The 20,485-nt window shown below is 42.0% G+C and overlaps 1 protein-coding gene across 4 annotated transcripts; it reads left to right on the forward strand.

Annotated features, from left to right (window-relative positions):
- Window positions 1-628: 628 nt before the first annotated feature.
- Poli (DNA polymerase iota) lies at window positions 629-18,882 on the forward strand. Of its 4 annotated transcripts, none has more exons than XM_075968340.1 (10): window positions 629-805; window positions 2,109-2,234; window positions 4,260-4,424; window positions 6,136-6,288; window positions 8,272-8,508; window positions 10,660-10,838; window positions 12,101-12,192; window positions 14,331-14,458; window positions 14,850-15,055; window positions 16,191-18,882. In XM_075968340.1, exons 1-10 carry the CDS (start codon window positions 706-708, stop codon window positions 17,004-17,006), a joined length of 2,202 nt encoding a protein of 733 aa, XP_075824455.1. In that variant the 5' UTR covers window positions 629-705; the 3' UTR covers window positions 17,007-18,882. The 4 variants fall into 4 exon arrangements, with proteins under 4 accessions (XP_075824455.1, XP_075824454.1, XP_075824458.1 ...); XM_075968339.1 differs by having other exon boundaries at window positions 706-805; window positions 6,136-6,321; window positions 16,191-17,270; XM_075968343.1 differs by lacking the exon at window positions 629-805 and adding an exon at window positions 891-1,086 and having other exon boundaries at window positions 16,191-17,277.
- Window positions 18,883-20,485: the final 1,603 nt, after the last annotated feature.

Raw genomic sequence — 20,485 nt, forward strand, 5'->3', positions numbered from 1 at the left:
GTCCTGACCCCACCCCCAGGGAGGGGTCAGGTCCTAGCCTGCTGGGATTTGGAGTCCAGACCAGGCCTGGGGGCTGGGGTAGATGCTAAGGGCTGCGGCCTACGCTCCCAATTTGACAGTTACCTCGATCTTAATATAACTTATACCCTTTCCCCAATCCCATAAACACAAATCACTCAAGTTTAGGGGTTACCCTTTGCCAACAAATCATCAGATAGAGAATATACTTTAAAAGTTAAAAATTTTGGTATGAGCCCAACACTGAAGACTTCAGGGAGAACTGAATCAATAAAAGAAAAAGAATGGAGATAAAGAAATGTTTCGGAAGTGGGAGTACTTGCTGCTCTTCCACAGAACCCAGGATCCCAGAAACAAGGGGCTCATAACCACCGGTTAACTCCAGTTCTAGGGGCTCCAACGCTCTTTTCCGGGCACTTGCCCTCACATAGCATATGGTCTCACATACGCGTTAATAAAAAAATTAAAAATATTAGTGAGAAGAGGTGCGGAGAAAGAAAAAGAAAAGGTCGTTTGGATTCTCCCTCGCCCACTTTAACCACCTCAACCGCGATGCAGCGCTCCGCCCTTTCTCCCGCTCTCTGCCACTCAGGCCGTTCCGCTCGAGTGCGCAGGCGTGAGGCCGGAGGCTGGGCCCTGGTTTCCTAGGAGACCTAGGAGCTGCTCTGCGGTTGGCCCCTGCTGAAGATGGGGGTGGAGGCCGAGGAGGAAGGCGGTCCCGCGGAGGAAGAGGTCGCTACTCGCGCAATGGAGCCCTTGGACGCGGGGGCGGCGGGCAGCTCGCGGGGTGTGCGCCTCCCCGGTGATGGCGGGAAAGGAAGGGAAGGCTGGAGGGGAAGGGCGGGCGCCCGGGGCGGTCGTTGGGGCGCGGCCTCCCGGTCCCGCTCGGGCCTGGCGAGTACGGGCAGTCCGCGCCGGCTCCTGCACGCTTGGGCGACCCTGCATTCCTGCACACATGGGTGGGGTGCACCTGTTCTCCCGAGGGGACCCCTGATGCTTCCGGCGGCTCCAAGTCGGAGACGAGGAGGACCTTGTCCACTTAGGCGTAGAGACCTGGCCTCAGTCCAGGTAGGAAAGGCTGGCCCCTGATCTAGCAAAACGGTCTGGAGTCCCTTGGGGACCCACTTCCACCCCAGCCTGCGGTTCGGCCTTGTGGCGCCAAGTCCAGCGCTGGATTTCCGTTCTCTGACACCCCCATCCCCAGAGAACAGAGAAGTTGTGGCGTACATGTTATATCTCTAATATCAATATCTCTAATATCTCCTTGGTACATTTATCAAAATGTCAAAATTAAAGTCAGTACACAACTAGTGCCCATTTACAGAAGGACACACTATATTCAGAATTTGCCAGTTTTCCTACAAAGGTGCTTTTCCTAGCCCCCGGTTGCATTTAGGCTGCTTTGTTCGTAACTGAAGAGAATCGCCCCTGTTGCCTCCTTTACTACCCATAACATAAACTCATAAACTACTATTTAGTCACTGGTCCTGGGGCTTCAGGTGCAGCCCTGACCCTAGATTTTAAAATAAGATGCTTAGTTTTTCAACTCAGTGATTAGTTATTTGTTGTCTGTTACGCCTCAGGCACTGTTCTAGGCACAGGGGACTTCAGAACAGGAAATCTTACTCTCATGGGAACTAAATTTAGTGTCCTGGAACCCACAGGTTATGTTGTGCCGGTTTGATTTTTTTTTTTAACACGCCTCTTTAAGTAATTCTCCAGTTGGTTGAAAATAACATTGCTACAATGTCTTTTCCTCTACTGCTTAAAACTTTCTAAAAACAAAAACAAAAACTTAACGATAGTTCTAGCCCCTCGTTATTGATCATGAATTTCCCCCTGCAAGGAACGACTCTGAGGGGGGAAAACTGTAGTACCTGGAGACAGGACTGAAGAACGTTTTGTTGATGGTGTTTCATGTCTGTATGATTTATAGATACAAAAGAATTGGCATTTGACCCATCATAAAATCCAAGGGTGAAAGAAACCACTGTACCTTCTTCCCCAGCTAAAACGTGTTAAGGATGTGTTAGTTGCGCACTGGTTATAAGCACCCTGAATGTATTTGTTTCCCTCTGTGTATTGTGCAGCGGTTTTCGATCAAGGGGTACCAACACGGATCTCCTCAGCCAGAGTCATAGTACACATGGATCTGGATTGCTTCTATGCCCAAGTAGAAATGATCTCCAATCCAGAATTAAAGGACAAACCTTTAGGTAATTCACATTGATCGTATCTTTGTTGAGTGATGATAAAATTAGCTCAAGTATGATTTATTTTTCTGATTTATTAACCATCTTAAGACAGTTCTTGGAGTCCATTTTTGCGAACTTTGTTGGCAGCCATATTGGCTTTGCTACCAAGAATGAATGTACCAAGTCTCGGCCCTTTAATAAGCCTGACATTAGCATAGGTAGCACATATTCTGGTTTCTACCAGAATCAGCTCTTAGTAGACGTAGTAGCTCACTTCTGTAGGCATGTACCTTAAGTAAGGAAACAGCATTCTCTCATGCCTATAGGGAGGATATTTTAGCATAAGCATAAAGGGCAGAGTTTGTTTCCTTGCTCCTTTCATCTTGTGCCTGGTTCAGTTTTTTTAAGTTACCATCCATCCCATGGATTCCCTGAAGATCAAAGGGACGACTGGGTTTGAGTTCTCTAAGACAAGGCTAAGTCTTTAAACTTTCCCAAGTCAAGGATTTCAGTTAGGGGATCAGTTCTTTTTTTTTTCCTTCTGTAATCATTTCTAGTGAGCACAAGATGCCTAGTAGTTCCTTTGTTCTAAGAGGTACTGTGGTTAAGATGTAGATACAGTGGAGGAGTGTCAGTACGCGGTCAGCTTTTATTTATAAATGGCCAAGACATGCTGTGGGGAGTCCTTTTAGCTAAGGAGTTCGCCGGTCCAGCCTCTTTCATATAGCTCACTGAGACTGTCAGGCATTGTCAGACAGATGAAAAACATATCTGCAAAACTAATTTTGATTTGTCTTAAAATGTCAGATTTAAAAATGGGAAGAAAGAATGGATATAGATTTATTTCTTTTCGATATGTTCATTCTACTTATTACAGGTGGGTATGACTCACAGCAGCATGAAGCAATCAACTTGTGTAAAAAGAGAAAAGCAAATAATTCTAGCAATCTTAAATACCTGGCAGTTTTCAACAGTGTATTCTCTGGGTGGTCATACCGTCAATTTTAAAAGGAAACCTAAAGTAATTCCTCATGGCATAGCTACAAATTATTAGGAGCTATCTATAGTTCATTGCTCAGGTACTTAATGGGACAAGATCTCTCATGATGGCTGTAGTTTGGCTCTCAGAATATTCCTTATATTCATTGGCAGTTTGCTTAGAAGATAAATGAGTTTTTCTAGCAGCAACCAGTATTTAATTGTTATTTGTTATTTTCATTGGGCTTATTGTTTGGTAAGCATACCCAAGAATATTATATGACACTATAAATTAATTGGGCTTTGAGTTGTCTGGAAAGAATCCTTGAATGATTTCATTTATGTGTTATTTCTGAAAATTCCTTAGAGTATATTGATGTAACAATAATTCAGATTTGAGAAACACAGCTTCCCTTTTGTTTCTGAGTAACTGCCCACATTCTTATATGTGATTTCTGCTACAGTTATTGTTTTCTTAATATAATTTCTTTCTTCTCCAATTAGAAAAAAACTAAAGATAAAAGTCAAGATATGTGAGAACAAGATTGGTATTTTATGATTTGCAAGTGAGAGATAGCTCTGTGTTACAGTCCTGGCTGTCCTTGAACTCACGGAGATTCACCTGCCTCTGCCTCCTGAGTACTGGGATTCAAGGCATGCGCACCACCACTACCCAGCGAGTTTGTTTTTCTTAGCTCATATGTCTTTTTGTTCTTGTCAAAACCCATCACGAGCCGGGCAGGGTGGTACAATTCTGTAACCCTAGCACTTGCAAAGGGAGGCAGAGGACGATTTCAAGTTAAAGGGCAGCTTGGGTTACATGGGGAGTTCAGGCCACTGTGGAGGTGGGGAAGTGGCAAAGCCCCAAAAGCTGGAACATAGTGGTGGGTGGTGGAGTGCTTGACCAGCATGCGTGTGTGCACAAGGCTGTGGGCTTGAGCCTCATTGCTGCTAACCACTATAGCAGCAGACAGTTCCCACCTACACTGTCACAGCGTGAAACTAGGAAACTGTAGTTTGAAGACTAAAGTCTATTTAGTTTCCTCGGGTGATGCTTGTTTTTCATAGGTGTTCAGCAGAAATACTTGGTGGTTACTTGCAACTATGAAGCCAGGAAACTTGGAGTTAAGAAGCTTATGAGTGTCAGAGATGCAAAAGAAAAGTGTCCCCAGCTGGTCCTCGTGAATGGAGAAGATTTGAGCCGCTACAGAGAGATGTCATATAAGGTCACAGGTACAAATTAGTCACTGAATATTTTAGCATGTAGGGTGATTATTCTTTATACAAATATTGCTAATAAAGTGGCCATATAGCTAGTTCCTTTTTTCCTAACACTTTAAAAAGGCCTTTTTCACTGCAAAAATCAACTTTAGGCCTGTCAACTGGAGTTCCATCCCTGGCACCCACGTGGCAGAAGGAGAGACCTGATTTCGACAAGATGCCCTCTGACCTCCACACATATTATAGCATGTGCCCCTCTGCCCCTGCCAAATGAATAAAAGTAATAAAAAATTGTAATTATATCAAAAGGTAGCTTCATGTGCCCTCAAGCAATTAAATTTAATACAAAATTTTAATTATGTAAGAAGGTGGCTTTCACTGTTATAGTTGTGGAGAAAATGAATAGTTGAGTATAATTTAAATTTGGTCATGAATACGATTTATGTAAGTAACAGAAATTATGTAAATGGAGTTTTAAAATCTAAAATGAAAATAAATACTGTGAAGAAAGATATTTTGTATATGTGAAGTTTATGTGTGTGTACATGTACGTGTGAGTATGTGCCAAAGGTCAACATTAGTGTCTTCTGCTGTCCAAACTTTAAAAATTATATCTGGCATATATGTATGCCAAGGAACTACTGTACTTTCCACATCTAGATAGAAACAGTTGTAATTACTGATTAGTTTTAAGTCTCATTTCAGAATTTATAGTCCTTTTGAATTCTGACCTTTGGGTCAGGTCAGTTTAACCAACATTTTAATGGCTAAATCTTTCCTTGATGCTCGGCATTTGAATCCTGGAAGGTTCTGCCACTTCAGCGCCTTCATCCTGAGGATAGGATTCATCAAACTACTTCGTTGTAGTGTATTTTCAAAATAAGTTTCAAATGTTATTTTTTGCCTATTGCAAATGCTTGTGAAAAATATAGCTAAAATACCTGGTTATACTTTTCTAAGATTAAATTTATTCCTTGACATCCACTTAAAGATTTTAACTACCTCTGAGCATGGATTTTTTTTTTTTTCGAGACAGGGTTTCTCTGTGGCTTTGGAGCCTGTCCTGGAACTAGCTCTGTAGACCAGGCTGGTCTCGAACTCACAGAGATCTGCCTGTCTCTGCCTCCCGAGTGCTGGGATTAAAGGCGTGCGCCACCATCGCCCGGCTGCATGGATTTTTTTTTTTAAAAGTATACTACAGATTTTAAAAAAAGTTACAGATATGGAAGATTGAATTAGATGTATTACTGTGAGTATCTTGGGAATATTATTTCTGGATTTTTTTTCTTTGAATATTGCCTCTACCTAAAAGTCTGTTAACTGAGGATGTTGTCAAAGGCTGTGGAGCTGGGCTGGTAAGATGGCTTAGCAGTTAAGAACACTGGATGCTTGTTCCAGAGGATTTGGGTTCAATTCTTGGCATCCACATAGGGGCTCACAACCATCTATAACTCTAGTCCTACAAGATCCAATGCCCGCCTCTGGCCTCTGCAGGTACCAGGCATAAACATGGTACGCAAATGTACATGCGGGCAAAACATACATATATATAAAGTAAAAATTTAAGTAAAAAATTAAAAGGATGTAAAGCTGTTTTACATATGTATCATACATATGGAATACACATTTTTATATGCTGTATTTGGTATTTTAATCTTTAATAGTGAATTCTATGCTAGTTGTAACTTAATTATATCTGTTCTCCAATATTATTTCAATTTAGAATTGTTGGAGGAATTTAGTCCAGTCGTTGAGAGACTTGGATTTGATGAAAATTTTGTGGATCTAACGGAAACGGTTGAGAAAAGACTCCAGCAGCTTCCAAGAGATGAGATTCCGTCCGTGACTGTGTCAGGCCATGTTTACAATAACCAGGGTGAGTGCTTCCCACTCGCGTCAGTGACCGGTGGTAAGTACACATATCCCATAGTCGGAGAGGTTGCTGATCGAGTATGGCTTTTTTGGAGGCAGATGCATGCTTAGTGCGGTAGAGTCATGTTTAGTGTCTAAGGCGCCCAAAATGAGGTCTTGCTGGTCCACGTTGAGGATTGAGGATCGTTCAGTGTTATGTAGGGATGTGCCGCAAGTAGCTTCTGTGTCTCTGAGGGAGTTATCGTCCCATTCTTTCCCATCTGGGTCTAAGAACCCTACCTCTGTAGGTCATCCTAAGTTACAGAAGTTGGCTTATTATCTTTTTGTTTTTTTAATCATTTTTAATTCTCCTGAATTTTGAGATAGGTTAAATGTGCTGTTGATGTATATTTTCCTTGATCCCTCCTGTTCCTCTGAGGCACTAAGAGTCCCCTGTTGGATCCTAGCTGAATCTTGTCCAGGTTTTTCTCTAGTCACAGACCAATCTTGCCATGTGCGGGTGACCTCTCTAGGCTTCAGGTTAATCAGTTCCAGTGACCATTAGCAGCTGCTAGCAGGACCCATCTTCACATTCCAAGGTGTGGAGGACGATGCTTTTCCTGGGACACTCGCATCTGTAAATAAGTTGCAGTGATACCCGTGAACATCTGCCTGGGCTTCTGGACACCCATGGCTGCGGGAGAATTCATGTGGCAGACAAGCCCTTCGTGTAAGAGTGGCCTGCCCTAGCTGGTCCTGCTTCTCAGCATACACCTTTGTTATGCCTGTGTGGAGCACCCATACAGTCCCAGAGGAGAAATGGGTAGAACCACTGTTTCGAGGAGACCAGAAGTTTCTCCTGTGTCTTTTGTACCTGTGTTCTTTGGTCAGTCACCAAGGTGGAAAGCAAGAAAGATTCCAGATAGATCTTTGTGCAGCCCCCCCCCCCGCCCCGGTTTCATTCAAAAGAATCAGGACATTTTTACTCAACAATGAAACAAAAACATTTCCAGAATATTTGATTTCAGTCAATATTTTAAAATCAAAATGGCTCTTTTTTTTACAATTTGATTTTTTAAAAACTATTTTGTTTTTATTTTACATACCCTTTCCAGTCCCCTCTCTGTACAGCTTTTAAAGCTGACACAGACCTTTATTGTTGAGAACAAATGCATCAGTGTATAGAGAGCTAGATTTTATATTTCATATGAAAGGTGCCTAAGTCGTTGTGACCTTTTCTTCTTCTATGTAAGTTCTTTATTGAAATGAATCTCACTATGTAGCCTGCTGGCCTGGAACTGCTTTGTTGACCAGGATAGCTCTGAACTCAGAGATCAGCTTGCCTCTGCCTCCCAAGTGCCTGGCTCTACATAGTTTTAAAACCAGTTTCTTTCAAACGAGTTTATCAGTTGGCAGAATCATGATGTGGGCAGTCTTGTCTGTCACAGACAAGCCAGTTTTCATTGTGGCACGTTTATTTTATCTTGCCTCTGTGGACTCTGTGCTTGCTCTGAGCTAGGCTGACTGGTGAGCCATTTGGGAGTTGCAGGCTCTGTTAACACTTCCTAAGGGTAAAGATGGGTCCATAAAACTCTATCATTCCACACCAAAGAAAATGTATTTCTTTATATTCTCCACAGTGCCCTAAGCAGATCTCCTAAGCTATGAGCCAGTCAGAAATGGTTTCATTAAGGTGTTTAGGTAGTGTATGAATATATTCTTATTTCTACTTATTTATTGGTAAATGTGAAGCTTTATGCATGCCACCTCAACTGGAACTTCTTAGGAGCTGTGTTTTCAGAGTCTGTTAGTGATTAAGCACTTCAAGCATGTGCTCATTATCATAGACCCTAGGTATTTGATCACTTTATAGAAAGCTATGAAGAACTAAAGAAACAGGTAGGAGTGTGGTGGGGGAGGGGTGGACACAAACAAAATCCTGGGCTCGTTTAAAACTTTTTGTGGAAAAGAGAATGACTGTTTTATGGTAATAACATTGTCCTTATAGCTGTAAACCTGCATAACATCACCCACGTGAGACTGGCGGTGGGATCACAGATTGCGGCAGAGATGCGTGAAGCCATGTATAGCCAGCTGGAGCTCACTGGCTGCGCTGGAGTGGCTCCCAATAAGCTACTGGCCAAGTTAGTTTCCGGTGTGTTTAAACCAAATCAGCAAACAGTCTTATTGCCTGAAAGCTGTCAAGATCTCATTCACAGTTTGAACCACATAAAGGAAATACCCGGTAAGATGAAAGCACTTGAGGATTGTGTATCGGCGTTGCTATAATTTCTTTAAGTATGCATTTAGTTCCTAGAGGCACACACTTGACTTTTGGAGAAAACAAAACAAAACAAAGCAAAACAAAAAACTGGGAAAATATGTGTGAAGATATATGCGAAAGTACTTTTCCACACACAGTTCTGAGTGGTACCCTGGAGCCATATGGTTCTGCCTACACTTACAGTCTCTCTACACATTTCACAGGGAACGGAGTTTATTGTTTACAACGTCACTTTGTAATAGGTCTTTCTCATCAGACTTTCTTTGGACCACCAGTCCCCAAATAATGACATGGAGACTTATTATTAATTATGAAAGCTCAGCCTTAGCTTAGGCTTGTTTCCAACCAGCTCTTATAACTTAGATTAACCTGGTTCTGTTAATGAACATTCTCTTGGTAATGGTTCTTTACCTCTCCATTCTGTACATCTGACTCCCCGGCATCTCCACAAGCCGAGATTCATCTCCAGTGCCTCTCTCTGCCTGGAAGTCCTGCCTATCTGCCTAGCTATTGGCTGTTTAGCTTTTTATTAAACCAATCACAGTGACATATCGTCACACAGTATAAAAAAATATTCCACAATATCTCTTTGTGGACCTTGTTTAAAATATTAATGCCGCAGTGAATTTCCCAAAGCTTCTAGGCTAAGCTTTTCATTTAAACAGTATTTTGGTGTGCGCGTGTGTACCGAGAGGGGAACCTTGAGTATGTTTGCCATCACTTCATATTTTTGGGACAGTGTCTCTCACTGAACCTGAGCTTGTGGATTGGTGAGATCCTGCTGTCCACCTTCCAACTTCTGGGGTCATGGGTCTGCACCAGAGCTCCTGACATTTTCTGTGGACGTTGTGGTGTGAACCGAGGTCCTAGTGTTTGAGCGGCAAGCGCTTTACTGACTGAATGGTCTTCAGGTCCCTGAGGTCCTCATTTAAAGACAAGTGACCTTTGGTAGTCATGGAAAGGTAGCCTACCAAATGTTATAAGGATGTTAAAGGTCATTCTTGTAGGGATTTAGAAATGTGGGAAAATGAGACGACAGAAAACGTCACCAATTAAATGGTGCAACTTCCCTTTTTAGACAAATGTTGGTGTGATTTAATTTGTTTTCTGGCTTGGCTTACTTTCTTCAGTACAGTATAACTGGAAGCTTTGAGTCTTTGTTTTGAAGAACTGTGTTAGATTGTAATCAGTTGAGATCTCTATACTCAGATAAAACATTCTTGCTTGGATTGAGTTTTTAGTTAATGTATTGTGTAGCCTAGGCTGGCCTGGAACTTGCTGCAGCCAGGTTGGAGGATGGCCTTGAATTACTGACCCTCCCACCCCACATCCTGAGTTCTACAACCAGCTTCAGGCAGTGCTGGAGATAAAACCCAGGCCTTCCTGGAAACTCGCTAAGCACTCTGCCAGCTGAGCCTCCACCCCTGCCTCATGGGTGTTTTCCGCCGTCTCTTACCTTTGCGTGGACTCTAACCGTCAGTCTTTAAGTGCTGGAAAGTGAGCTGTCCCTCCGTTGTAACAATCCCCCCACATGCCTGCTTCCTGCAGCTTTCTGCTGTGACTGTGCAGGGAGGCCAGGTAACTGCAGGAGTATTATTTTCAGATGACGTGTAGAAAAAAACATTTCATAGCTTAGTTCTCTTATGCATAAAATATGACTAATTTAATGGAGTTTGGTTAGCAGCAAAGGTTTTGCTTGGTTCTTTTCTCCTTTCAGTTTGTTCTGGATGGCAAATCCTACTAAGCATGATTGTGTGTTTGTGTGTGGTGTGCCTTTAGGAAGGTGCTTGGCACTTCTAATTGCTTCTTTGCGTATGTGAATTACAACTTATTTTTGAGTTTTCCACACTATCACATCACAGGTTATCAAAGTATGTTTTATCCAGACAGGACACACTGGCTGTCTCTTAGACAGTACTTGATATTAGAAGGGCTTCAAAGAAGTTTGTGGAACTCACGAGTCCTAGGTGGAAGAAAATCAATATATTTTGTAATGGGGTTTGATCTTAGTAAAGTAGTAAGAACTTATATGGTGGAAACATTTTTAGTGATTAGAGTAGCTTTCTTTTCAGAAGCAGCGCTGTTGTAACACGACACATTTCGGTTGTTCAGGTATTGGCTATAAAACTGCCAAACGTCTTGAAGTGCTGGGAATCAATAGTGTGCATGATCTCCAGACCTTTCCAATCAAAACGTTAGAGATGGAATTAGGAATCTCAGCTGCTCAGCGCATCCAGAAGCTCAGTTTTGGAGAGGACAGTTCCCCTGTCACACCCTCAGGCCCCCCTCAGGTATGTGAGCGTGGCGTTCATTATGGGGTACTGGCTCTGGTGCCATTTGAGATAAAGATGTCTGCAGGCTGCAGTATTCACTGCTCTCATTTGCGTTGCTGCTTGTACGCGATCGCTTCCCCATAAGAAGGCGAATTAGATAGCTTTGGAGCCTGTCCTGGAAATCACTCTGTAAACCAGGCTGGCCTCGAACTCATAGAGCTCCACCTGCTTCTGCCTTCCTAGTGCTGGGATTAAAGGCGTGCGCCACCACCGCCTGGAGTCTGTTAGTAGTTTTAAATCAAGTTATCTATTTTCTTTTTACTAGTGTCCTCAAATCCAGACACGCACACACACACACACACACACACACACAAACATATGAAGAAACATTTTACTCTTTTAAATCATCTCTGTTTTCAGAACAGTCCAGTGATTTGGGAAATGGGGAAGGTTAAATTATTCAATTAGTGTGGTTTTTTTTTTCCCTCGTATGTGCCAGGTACTTTAGAACATGATCCCATTTTTAAAAATATATTTATTTATTTATTTATTATGTATACAATAGTCTGTTTGCATGTATGTCTGCAGGCCAGAAGAGGGCACCAGACCTCATTACAGATGGTTGTGAGCCACCATGTGGTTGCTGGGAATTGAACTCAGGACCTTTGGAAGAACAGGCAATGCTCTTAACCACTAAGCCATCTCTTCAGCCCCCATGCTCCACATATTTAGTGCATTTAATTTTCATCATAAACCTCAGAGATAGACTGCCATTTATTTATATCATCCTGCCTGCCTGCCTTGCTTTCTCTTTTCCTCGGTACTGTACCTTCCAAAGGTTAAATAACTTACCCAGTATAGACTTAGATTAAAGTTTTAGGGCCATAGGAGCCTTGCCATAGACATATAAAGAGACTGGAGGGAGTTGGCCCTTGTACCTTTAAGTTTCCTGACTTGTGCACAATAACTGCACACACCAAGAGTTAATGAAGGGGGCTGGAGAGATGGCTCAGAGGTCCAGAGTTCAATTCCCCGCAACCATATGGTGGCTCACAACTTTCTGTAATGCAATCTGGTGCCCTCTTCTGGCATGTAGGCATACTTGCAGGAATAACTCTGTATACATCATAAATAAATAAATCTTTTTAAAGAGTTAATGGAAAAGAACCACATATTGAACTATGCATTAAGATAAGGTGTTAAGGATGTGTTGAGTATTTATTTGGCACAAGCACTGTGTTTGAGTTTCTATTAATGTATACTCGTTTGTCCTTTGGCAGTCCTTTAGTGAAGAAGATACATTTAAAAAGTGTTCCTCAGAAGCTGAAGCTAAAACCAAGATTGAAGAACTACTCTCCAGCCTTTTGAACAGGTACTTTTCATTTGGCCTGCCATCCTTTATATTCATCCTGTATGCTCCACATGGCAAAGTCTACCTCATCTTCTGTGTTGGGTTTTACAGGTAAACTGTGTTCGGGAAGGTGGTTTGTCATTAGCTTTTTCTCATCAGCTTTCGGAATTACAATTACCTACTTCCTTTAGTCTTCACTCAACAACATGAAGGTCATGTTGATCTTAAGCCAAAATACTTACCTGAATGGTTTCTTAGGTGTTTCTAAATTCCTAGGTTTGCAGTCTTGAGGTGAGAAGGACATTTAAAACCTCCCCGTAACTATTCACAGCCTCTGCTCCTATCCCTTGCTTTTCAGTTGAAAGAGGAAAATGCAGGAAAGAGTAATTCTGCCACAGCTCTAACTGTCCTTATGTAGGGATGGGCCTCAGGTTCATGATGGCTCAGAACAGGAAGACGCTGAAATGGCAGTGCTAGAGAAAGCAGAAGAAACCTCCCTCCCCCTGTCTCAGACTGCTGGACCGCTCGAGTCAAAGGAAGGGGTGGCTAAATGTGGGGGTGCCTGGAAGACTCAATCTTGATGTGTGTTCAGAGACTCTGGCCTGAGAGTTAACAGTAATGTGTCAACTGGGATCTAAGTATACAGGAAAAAAGAAAAAGAAAGGTAATGTAAGCTGAGGAAGAAATGTTTCCCGGCTCTTCTTGTTATCTTTGAAATGCACGCTTCTCTTTTCTCACAAGGGAGTATTAATCTCCCATTACATCATGTCGATAGGAGTCTCTAAAATTGGTTTAGAACACGTGTGCTTCTGGAATGATCCAACGAAAAGTAGTTGTATGCAGAAAGAACTTGGTGCTTGTATCAGAAAGCAGGCGATCTGAAGTGGCCTTCTGTTTTGCTGTCACACGCAGCTCGCCTCATGTCTGGAGCAGAGCCATGCAGCTCACTGTTGGATGTGCATGACTCAGCTCCAGGGGTGTGACTCATTCTTTTCTGGGGAGAGTGCTGCCGAAACTGGGTCATCACTTCACCTCAGCTTATACGGACTCTGAAGTGTGTGGCTGTGCAGAACGGCCCTGCATAGAAAAACCACAGGAAGTATGTGCTGTTATAAATTCTCAGCCTTGCAAACTCAGTCATAAAGAGAGCGGGTACTCCAGACCTCTGAGACACCAGGTGTTTAGCATCTGTCCATGCCTCTGCTTGCCAGTGCCACCCAACACCACACTGCAGCACCTTGTTTTTGTGATGGAGTTATAATAGAATTTAATTTATCTTAATTATAGCCATCCTCAGTGAGGTAAGATGAAATGGCAAAGGAGTTTTAATTTACTTTTCCTTGATTGCCAAGGCTATTGAAACTTTTTTTTCTTAAGAAGAAACATTTAATTTTGCTTCTTGTCTTAAGGGAGGGAAACAGTCCTCCCAAGTGTGGAGACATGGAGACCGGAGTAGAAGGTGGCCCATTCTGTCGGTTGCAGTTAGGGAGCAGAGATGATATATCTATTAGTGAGGTTGTTTTCTTGATGTTTTGGTTTTTAAGTTCTTTATATACTTTGGTTATTTGTCCTCTATTGGATCTATAGCTGGCAAACATTCTTATTGATTTAATGTGTTTGTTTTAAACTAGTTTTGGACTATAAAATAATAGTTCACTCCATTTCTGACAGCACTTAATTCTGAGTGACTCTCCCATTTTAAATGTCAGAGCTTTTCTGCGTTGACTTTGAGATACTTATTTGGGTGTTCTTGAACATCTATTACTTATTATGTACCATTTCCTATGGTACTTACACTTACTAAAGTTGCTGGTACTCAAGCCTGATGTTCCTGGCTCACAGGGAGACACAGCTGATACCTGCTTGCCAGTGAACATAGTATCTCTGGGGCTTAAGGAAGCAGCTTGCATTTGCTTTGAAGAAAAGAAAGACAGTACTCCTCTCGAGGCATGCAGTGCACAGCTTAAACTTCCTTTCCCTTGAAGATTTTCTCCAGATTTTCCAGGAAGGATTCCAGGGAGGAATGTCTGCTGGAAGTTGCTTAAAGACTTCTCGGTCAACACCCAAGTGCGGTCCAACACTTCAATAAAGAAGAGTTCCATCATCTTAAAGACATGTTAATACATGCTATAATTCTGGTTTTCCATTTATATTTTTAGAGTGTGCCATGATGGAAGGAAGCCTCATACTATAAGATTAGTCATCCGTCGGTATTCTCCGAAACACTGTAACCGCGAGAGTCGTCAGTGCCCGATTCCATCCCATGTCATTCAGAAGCTGGGGACAGGTATGGGCTAGTTTTCTAAGACTGTGATTGGCATACTGACCGCTTCAAAAAGTAAGCTTTGAATTTGAAACACACTATATAAAAGTATTTTCATGTGATTTTCAAAAATTACTTTAATTTTACCAGGCATTAACTTTAAAAAAACGTTTTAATAGATAATAAAAGTAAATTCTCAGTTATTCACTCAGTAAATCCTTAACTAAAAATATATCCCAACTTCAAAGGGTACAAAACTAAAATAACTGTGTAGAATACATTTAGTAAATATTGTCAAATTTCCAATGACCCCAATTTAGATTTTAGTTTCTTAATATAAGTCATGTAAATATTGTTATGATTTGAATTCATATTAGGATGCAGTTGCTTATTATATCCTTCAACATCTACTTAGGAAATTATGATGCGGTGACTCCTCTGGTTGACATCCTTATGAAACTCTTCCGAAATATGGTGAACGTGAAGCTGCCGTTTCACCTGACTCTTCTCAGTGTGTGCTTCTGCAACCTGAAAGCACTGAGTGCCGCTAAGAAGGGGCCCATGGATTTCTATTTAACATCGTCCCTGTCAACCACGGCCCACTCCGGCAAGCGCAGTTTTGTGAGTATACTCTTACTTCACCGCTGTGGCTCAAAACGCCCTGCACATTTGTATTTAGTGCAATTTGGAGATTCTTTGTGGTGTCACTGTTTGGACGACCTACCTGTTTGTAGTTCCTATTACAGGATGGCCGCTGGCCTGAAATATATCGTAATCTAAGAGGCAGGGTAAGCATCAGAATAAAAGAGACAAGCAGTCTGGCGCTTCTGTTCGGGAAGTGTCAACACATTTTCTAGAGGAATATAAGAATATTGTGAATTGTCTTATAGATATAAACATATCTGGAAATTAATTACTATTGCGTTAAGTTTGGGATAGTATAATAATTGTTCAGCTGTAATTGAGTGTGTGGACATTTTATGATGCATAAAATTGGAAGGGATATTCAAATGCAAAAAATGAGGGCTGGAGAGATAGCTCCGAGGTTTAAGCAGGGGCTGCTCCCCAGTTCAAGTCCCAGCCTACATAGTGGCTCATAATCACCTGTAGCATGAGATTTGGTGCCCTCTTCTGGCCTGCAGGGATACATGCAGGCAGAAAATGTATGCATAATAAACAAAACCATTTGCACGCCACACACGCGTGTACACACACACACACACACATACACACACACACACACATACACACACACACCTCAGAGCTATCTCTCCAGCCCTCAAATATATTATTTTTTAAAGCATAACAGTACACTTATATAAAACTTAAATACTCTCAAGTTTGCACAATTTTTCTTAAAATTTTTGCATTTGAATTTCCCTTCCAGTTTTATGCATCATAAGATGTCCACACACTCAATTACAGCTGAACAATTATTATACTATCCCAGTATTAACGCAATAGTATCATTGTATCATTTAGTTTATAGAATTGGCTGTTGAACCACATGATTGTTGAGGTCCTTTCCTTATGCATATTTTGTCTCCTACTCAGTGCTAACTAGCAAGGAAAATATGAATACCATGATAAACGACACAGTCGTGTAACTAACTGCTACCTGGCCCTGGCAACAAAAGACTGAAGGTATTGAGCAGGTTGAAATTGCTTGTGAGTTGTTAGTTGCAGGGATGCATCAGCATCAGTGATATTTCAGGTGTGTAGACTCCTAAATTCTGCTGTTCTCCTTGTGTTCCAGAAAGTTAAAGACACCCACAACGACGACGTTTACAAGGAAAAAGAAGCAAACTGGGAGCGTCTACCAAGTAGAAGAATTGAGAGTTCAAGAGCCGGGAAGTCTCCATCAGATGCTCCGTGTGTTTCTAAAGACAGAGACACGAGTGACTTTCCCCTCCCGGCACTTCCTGAGGGTGTTGACCATGAAGTCTTTAAGCAACTTCCAGCAGACATTCAAGAAGAAATCCTCTCTGTGAAATCTGGAGAAAATCTTCAAGAGAAAGGAAGTTTAAGCTGTGCACTGCATGCCTCGAGAGGAGTACTGTCTTTCTTTTCTTCAAAGCAAATGCAAGCTGCTTCCTTAAGCCCCAGAGATACTATGTTCACTGGCAAGCAGGTATCAGCTGTGTCTCCCTGTGAGCCAGGAACATCAGGCTTGAGTACCAGCACCTCCCACCCACCCTGTGGAAAGGATTGTTCCTATTATATAGATAATCGCTTAAAAGATGAACGCATGAGCCAAGGACCTAGAGAGTCTCAAGGATTCCACTTTTCCAATACAAATCCTACTGTTTCAGTTTTTCATTCATTTCCAAATTTGCAGAGTGAACAACTTTTCTCCAAACACCGCCCAGCAGACAGCCCCAGGCAGACAGTTGCCACCACCTCTCATCAAGGACTAGGAGAGAACAGAGAGCAAGATTCCGCTGATGACAGAATATCTTTCCCGCCTGACATTGATCCTCAGGTTTTCTATGAGCTACCAGAAGAGGTCCAAAGGGAACTGATGGAGGAGTGGAAGACGGCAGGAGCCGATTTCCAATCTGTACACAAATAAGCGTGCTCAGGAAGAGGTCCAGGAAGCAAGGGAGGCATCGTTCTCAGATTAGCTTTCCATAAGCTCTTCTTAATTAAACACTAAAGTTCGATGATGCAGAAATCCTAGTATAAGATGTTCCAGACAAAGCAGGAATGGGTGCAGGAAGTAAGTTCTAGTGTAAAGGGGAAAAATATCCATAATGTGATAAAAATGCTATCTTCCTGTTATTTCTACAGCTGTTTTATACCATTTTCAAATAAAAAGAATATCATGGTCAACAGTAGACTATTACCGTAGGTTGTGGGACAGATGCTTTACGCCTGCAAGCAAACTACACTCATCACAGCATCTCAATGCTATAGGAAAGAACAGGATTTAGTTTTTTGTTTTTTGTTTTTGTGTGTGTTAACTGTGCTGTGTCTCAAAGTCAGTCCATAACATCCAAATAGTAAATAATTGTGTCAGTTTCAAAAGGCAAATCTTTGGCCAGATTACTACGTATAATTTAAAAGTTGACTTGATTTTTGATTTTGAAATAATGTCCTACTGTATAACCCAGACCAGCCTCAATTTTGTGATCCTTCTGCCTCAGACCCTGGGTTTTTGAGACTACATCTGTGTGCACAAATCAACTTTTGAAGAATTTACTTTGTGTGTTCAGTGTGTGTGTATGTGTGTGTGTGTTTGTATGCATATGTGTTTGTGTGTGTGTCTGTGTGTGAGTTCATGAAAGCCAGAAAGGGGCATGTAATCCCTTTAGGTTGGAGTTGCATGTTTCTTTGTGAGCTACCAACTATTGGAACTGGAGTCTGAACGCTAGTCCTCTGATAGAGCTGTAGACACTCTTAACCACTAAGCCATCTCTCCATCCCCATCATTGGCTTTTAAAATAGCAATTATTGATTTTTCACAGTTAGAGCATACCACAGTGCATTTACAACATTGTGGCCTGTTAACCTTAGGGATTGTAGGTGAGAGAGGATTATATGTTGTAGAGCAGTGGTTCTCAACTTACCTAATACTGTGACCTTTATTATGGTCCCTCATGCTGTGGTGACCCGAGCCATAAAATTATTTTTGTTGCTACTTCATAACTAATTTTGCTAATTTATAAATTATAATGTAAATATCTGTGTTTTTCAGTGGTCTAGCTAACCCCTGTGAAAGTCTCTTAACACACAAAGGGGTTGCAATGGTCCACATGTTGAGAACATCTGTGTGGAGGATAGTGGAAAGGGGTAGCCATCCACATGTTGAGAGCCTCTGTGTGGAGGATAGGAAAGGGGTAGCCAGCCACATGTTGAGAGCCTCTGTGTGGAGGATAGTGGCGGAAGGAACATTATTTGCAATTATTAAGGTAAACATGGACATTAGGGATGCAAAGCGGTGGGCCTGTTAACACTATTAACAAAGTCTATTTCCTTGTAGGCGATCTATAGGGTCTAGATGGATAATGATCTTTTGTTGTTTTCATATCCTGTATATTTGGACATGATACTAGATACATCAAAAACAAAGAGATTATTACTAAGTTATGGGTATTCTTTTTCTCCCATGATTATTTTACTTATCTCTTTCCTGGCCAAATTAAAAACTAGATTTATGATTGAGGATCCTAAATTTTAAGGCTGTTTCTGGAATACCAACGTGTCTGTCAGCACTGGTTTAGAGGGGTCCTTTTAAAGGTTATAATTTTTACAAATACAGTCTAGAACAGTGGTTCTCAACTTGTGGGTCTCAGTCTCTACCTAATCTCTCTTCATCTCCTAAATTCAGGCATGTACTAATTTGCCCGGTAGTTTGAGATTAGCTAAAACTATTTACCTATCTGTACTCAAGAATCCGAAGTTGTTCCCCAGCAACTATTCAGAACAAATACAGTCTTAGCTCATCGAAGGAGTAGCGTTTCACTTTTTGCCAATTTATTTTTTATTTGTTGCTTTTTTTTTACTAGATTATTAAGTAATATGTAGGTGTCTTTCGGCATGTATGTGTATGTACCATGTGCAAATCTCGGACATGTGGGATTCAGAATAGGGTGCCAGATCCTCTGGAGCTGGAGGTAAAGGTGGTCGGCTGCAAGAGCAACAAGAGTAGTTAGTGGCCAAGACATCGCTCCAGCCCACCATTTTATTTTGATTTGGTATGTGGGGTAGGTAGTTGATGGACATGCAAGGTCTAGAGGGATATGATTCCATACGATGGAGAGGTATGGAGATGGGGGCAGGAAGCTGAGAGACCTCATCTTCAAATGTAAACAGAATCACAGGTGAGGTGAGGCCTGTTTCCAGTGACATAATTCCAGCAGCAAGGCCTTGCCTCCTTAACATTCTCAAACAGTGGCACCAGCAGGTGTCTAAGTGTTCAAATGCCTGAGCCCATCAGAGGCATTTCTAACTCAAACCACCACAGTCGGGATCCCTGTGCACATCTTAACCCTAGCTTCTAACATCCTGCAGAGACAGGATGCTTGCTGCAGCTTGCTGCCTTCTTGCCTAGCTAAGAAGTTCAGGAGGTCAAGGAGAGACTCTGCCTCAAAGGAATGGGCAGAGAGTATTAGAAGCACCTGATGCCCTCTTGTGGCCTCCTTGCACAGATAACACACACCTTGAACACACATGCCCATGTATTCACAGACATGCACATAAAGTCTTAAATGTATTGTGTGCCGGGCGGTGGTGGACCACGCCTTTAATCCCAGCACTCGGGAGGCAGAGGCAGGCGGATCTCTGTGAGTTCGAGGCCAGCCTGGCCTACAAGAGCTAGTTCCAGGACAGGAACCAAAAAGCTACGTAGAAACCCTGTCTCGAAAATTTAAAAAAAAAAATGTATTGTGAATGAAGCATGTGTAACCTTGGCTGAGAACAGATTCAAAACACCATGCGTGACCTGTTCCAGTGCGGAAGTGGCTGTATGAACTCTTGTAGTCACAGAACAAAAGAAGCTCACAAACCAGTGTTTTTAGAAATCACTTGGTGAGCTCATTAAGTTCATTGGCTCCAAAGCCGGGGAGATTGCTCAGTTTCCGAAACTGCAACATTCTTCGCCTTTTGATTGGATTTGAGGCCTGCTGAGTTTAGGAATATATCGGGAGACATTCATTAGACATGAGATTGTTAGACTCAAAAGCTAGATAATTGGCTATTAAAGGCCTAGGATAATCCAAGACATTTTTGGCTCTCAGCTTTAATGTTGATATTCTAGTCAGTTATGATCAGGTGGTCTGCAGGGTTTTCACTATGGTTTTCCCAAGAACGTCAATCCAGATTAGATTATTGTAGCATGAAAAATAAGAACCCAGAGACAGATATTGAGGTTCAACCTGAAGATCAGGAAAGCAAAGCAGCTAGCCAACTGACTTTCACCACTACCTCAGACCGAAAATGGATGAGATCCTGTCTCGAATCCTGAAGACTCCACATCCCACACTCTACACTATACTGCACTGAATCCCTGTCTCTTCTCCCTTATACTCCTCTCTCTGCCCAGCCATATCA

The sequence above is a fragment of the Microtus pennsylvanicus genome, chromosome 4 (genome assembly GCF_037038515.1).
Source record: "Microtus pennsylvanicus isolate mMicPen1 chromosome 4, mMicPen1.hap1, whole genome shotgun sequence".
Lineage (NCBI taxonomy): Eukaryota > Metazoa > Chordata > Mammalia > Rodentia > Cricetidae > Microtus > Microtus pennsylvanicus.

What these genes read in the sequence shown, in the direction of transcription:
- Poli (XM_075968339.1), top strand. Translation starts at nt 706, where the DNA reads ATGGGGGTGGAGGCCGAGGAGGAAGGCGGTCCCGCGGAGGAAGAGGTC. An exon ending in ACTCGCGTCAGTGACCGGTG is followed by an intron (nt 6,322 to 8,271) that starts GTAAGTACACAT and finishes TTGTCCTTATAG; the next exon opens with CTGTAAACCTGCATAACATC. An exon ending in CTCTCCAGCCTTTTGAACAG is followed by an intron (nt 12,193 to 14,330) that starts GTACTTTTCATT and finishes TTATATTTTTAG; the next exon opens with AGTGTGCCATGATGGAAGGA.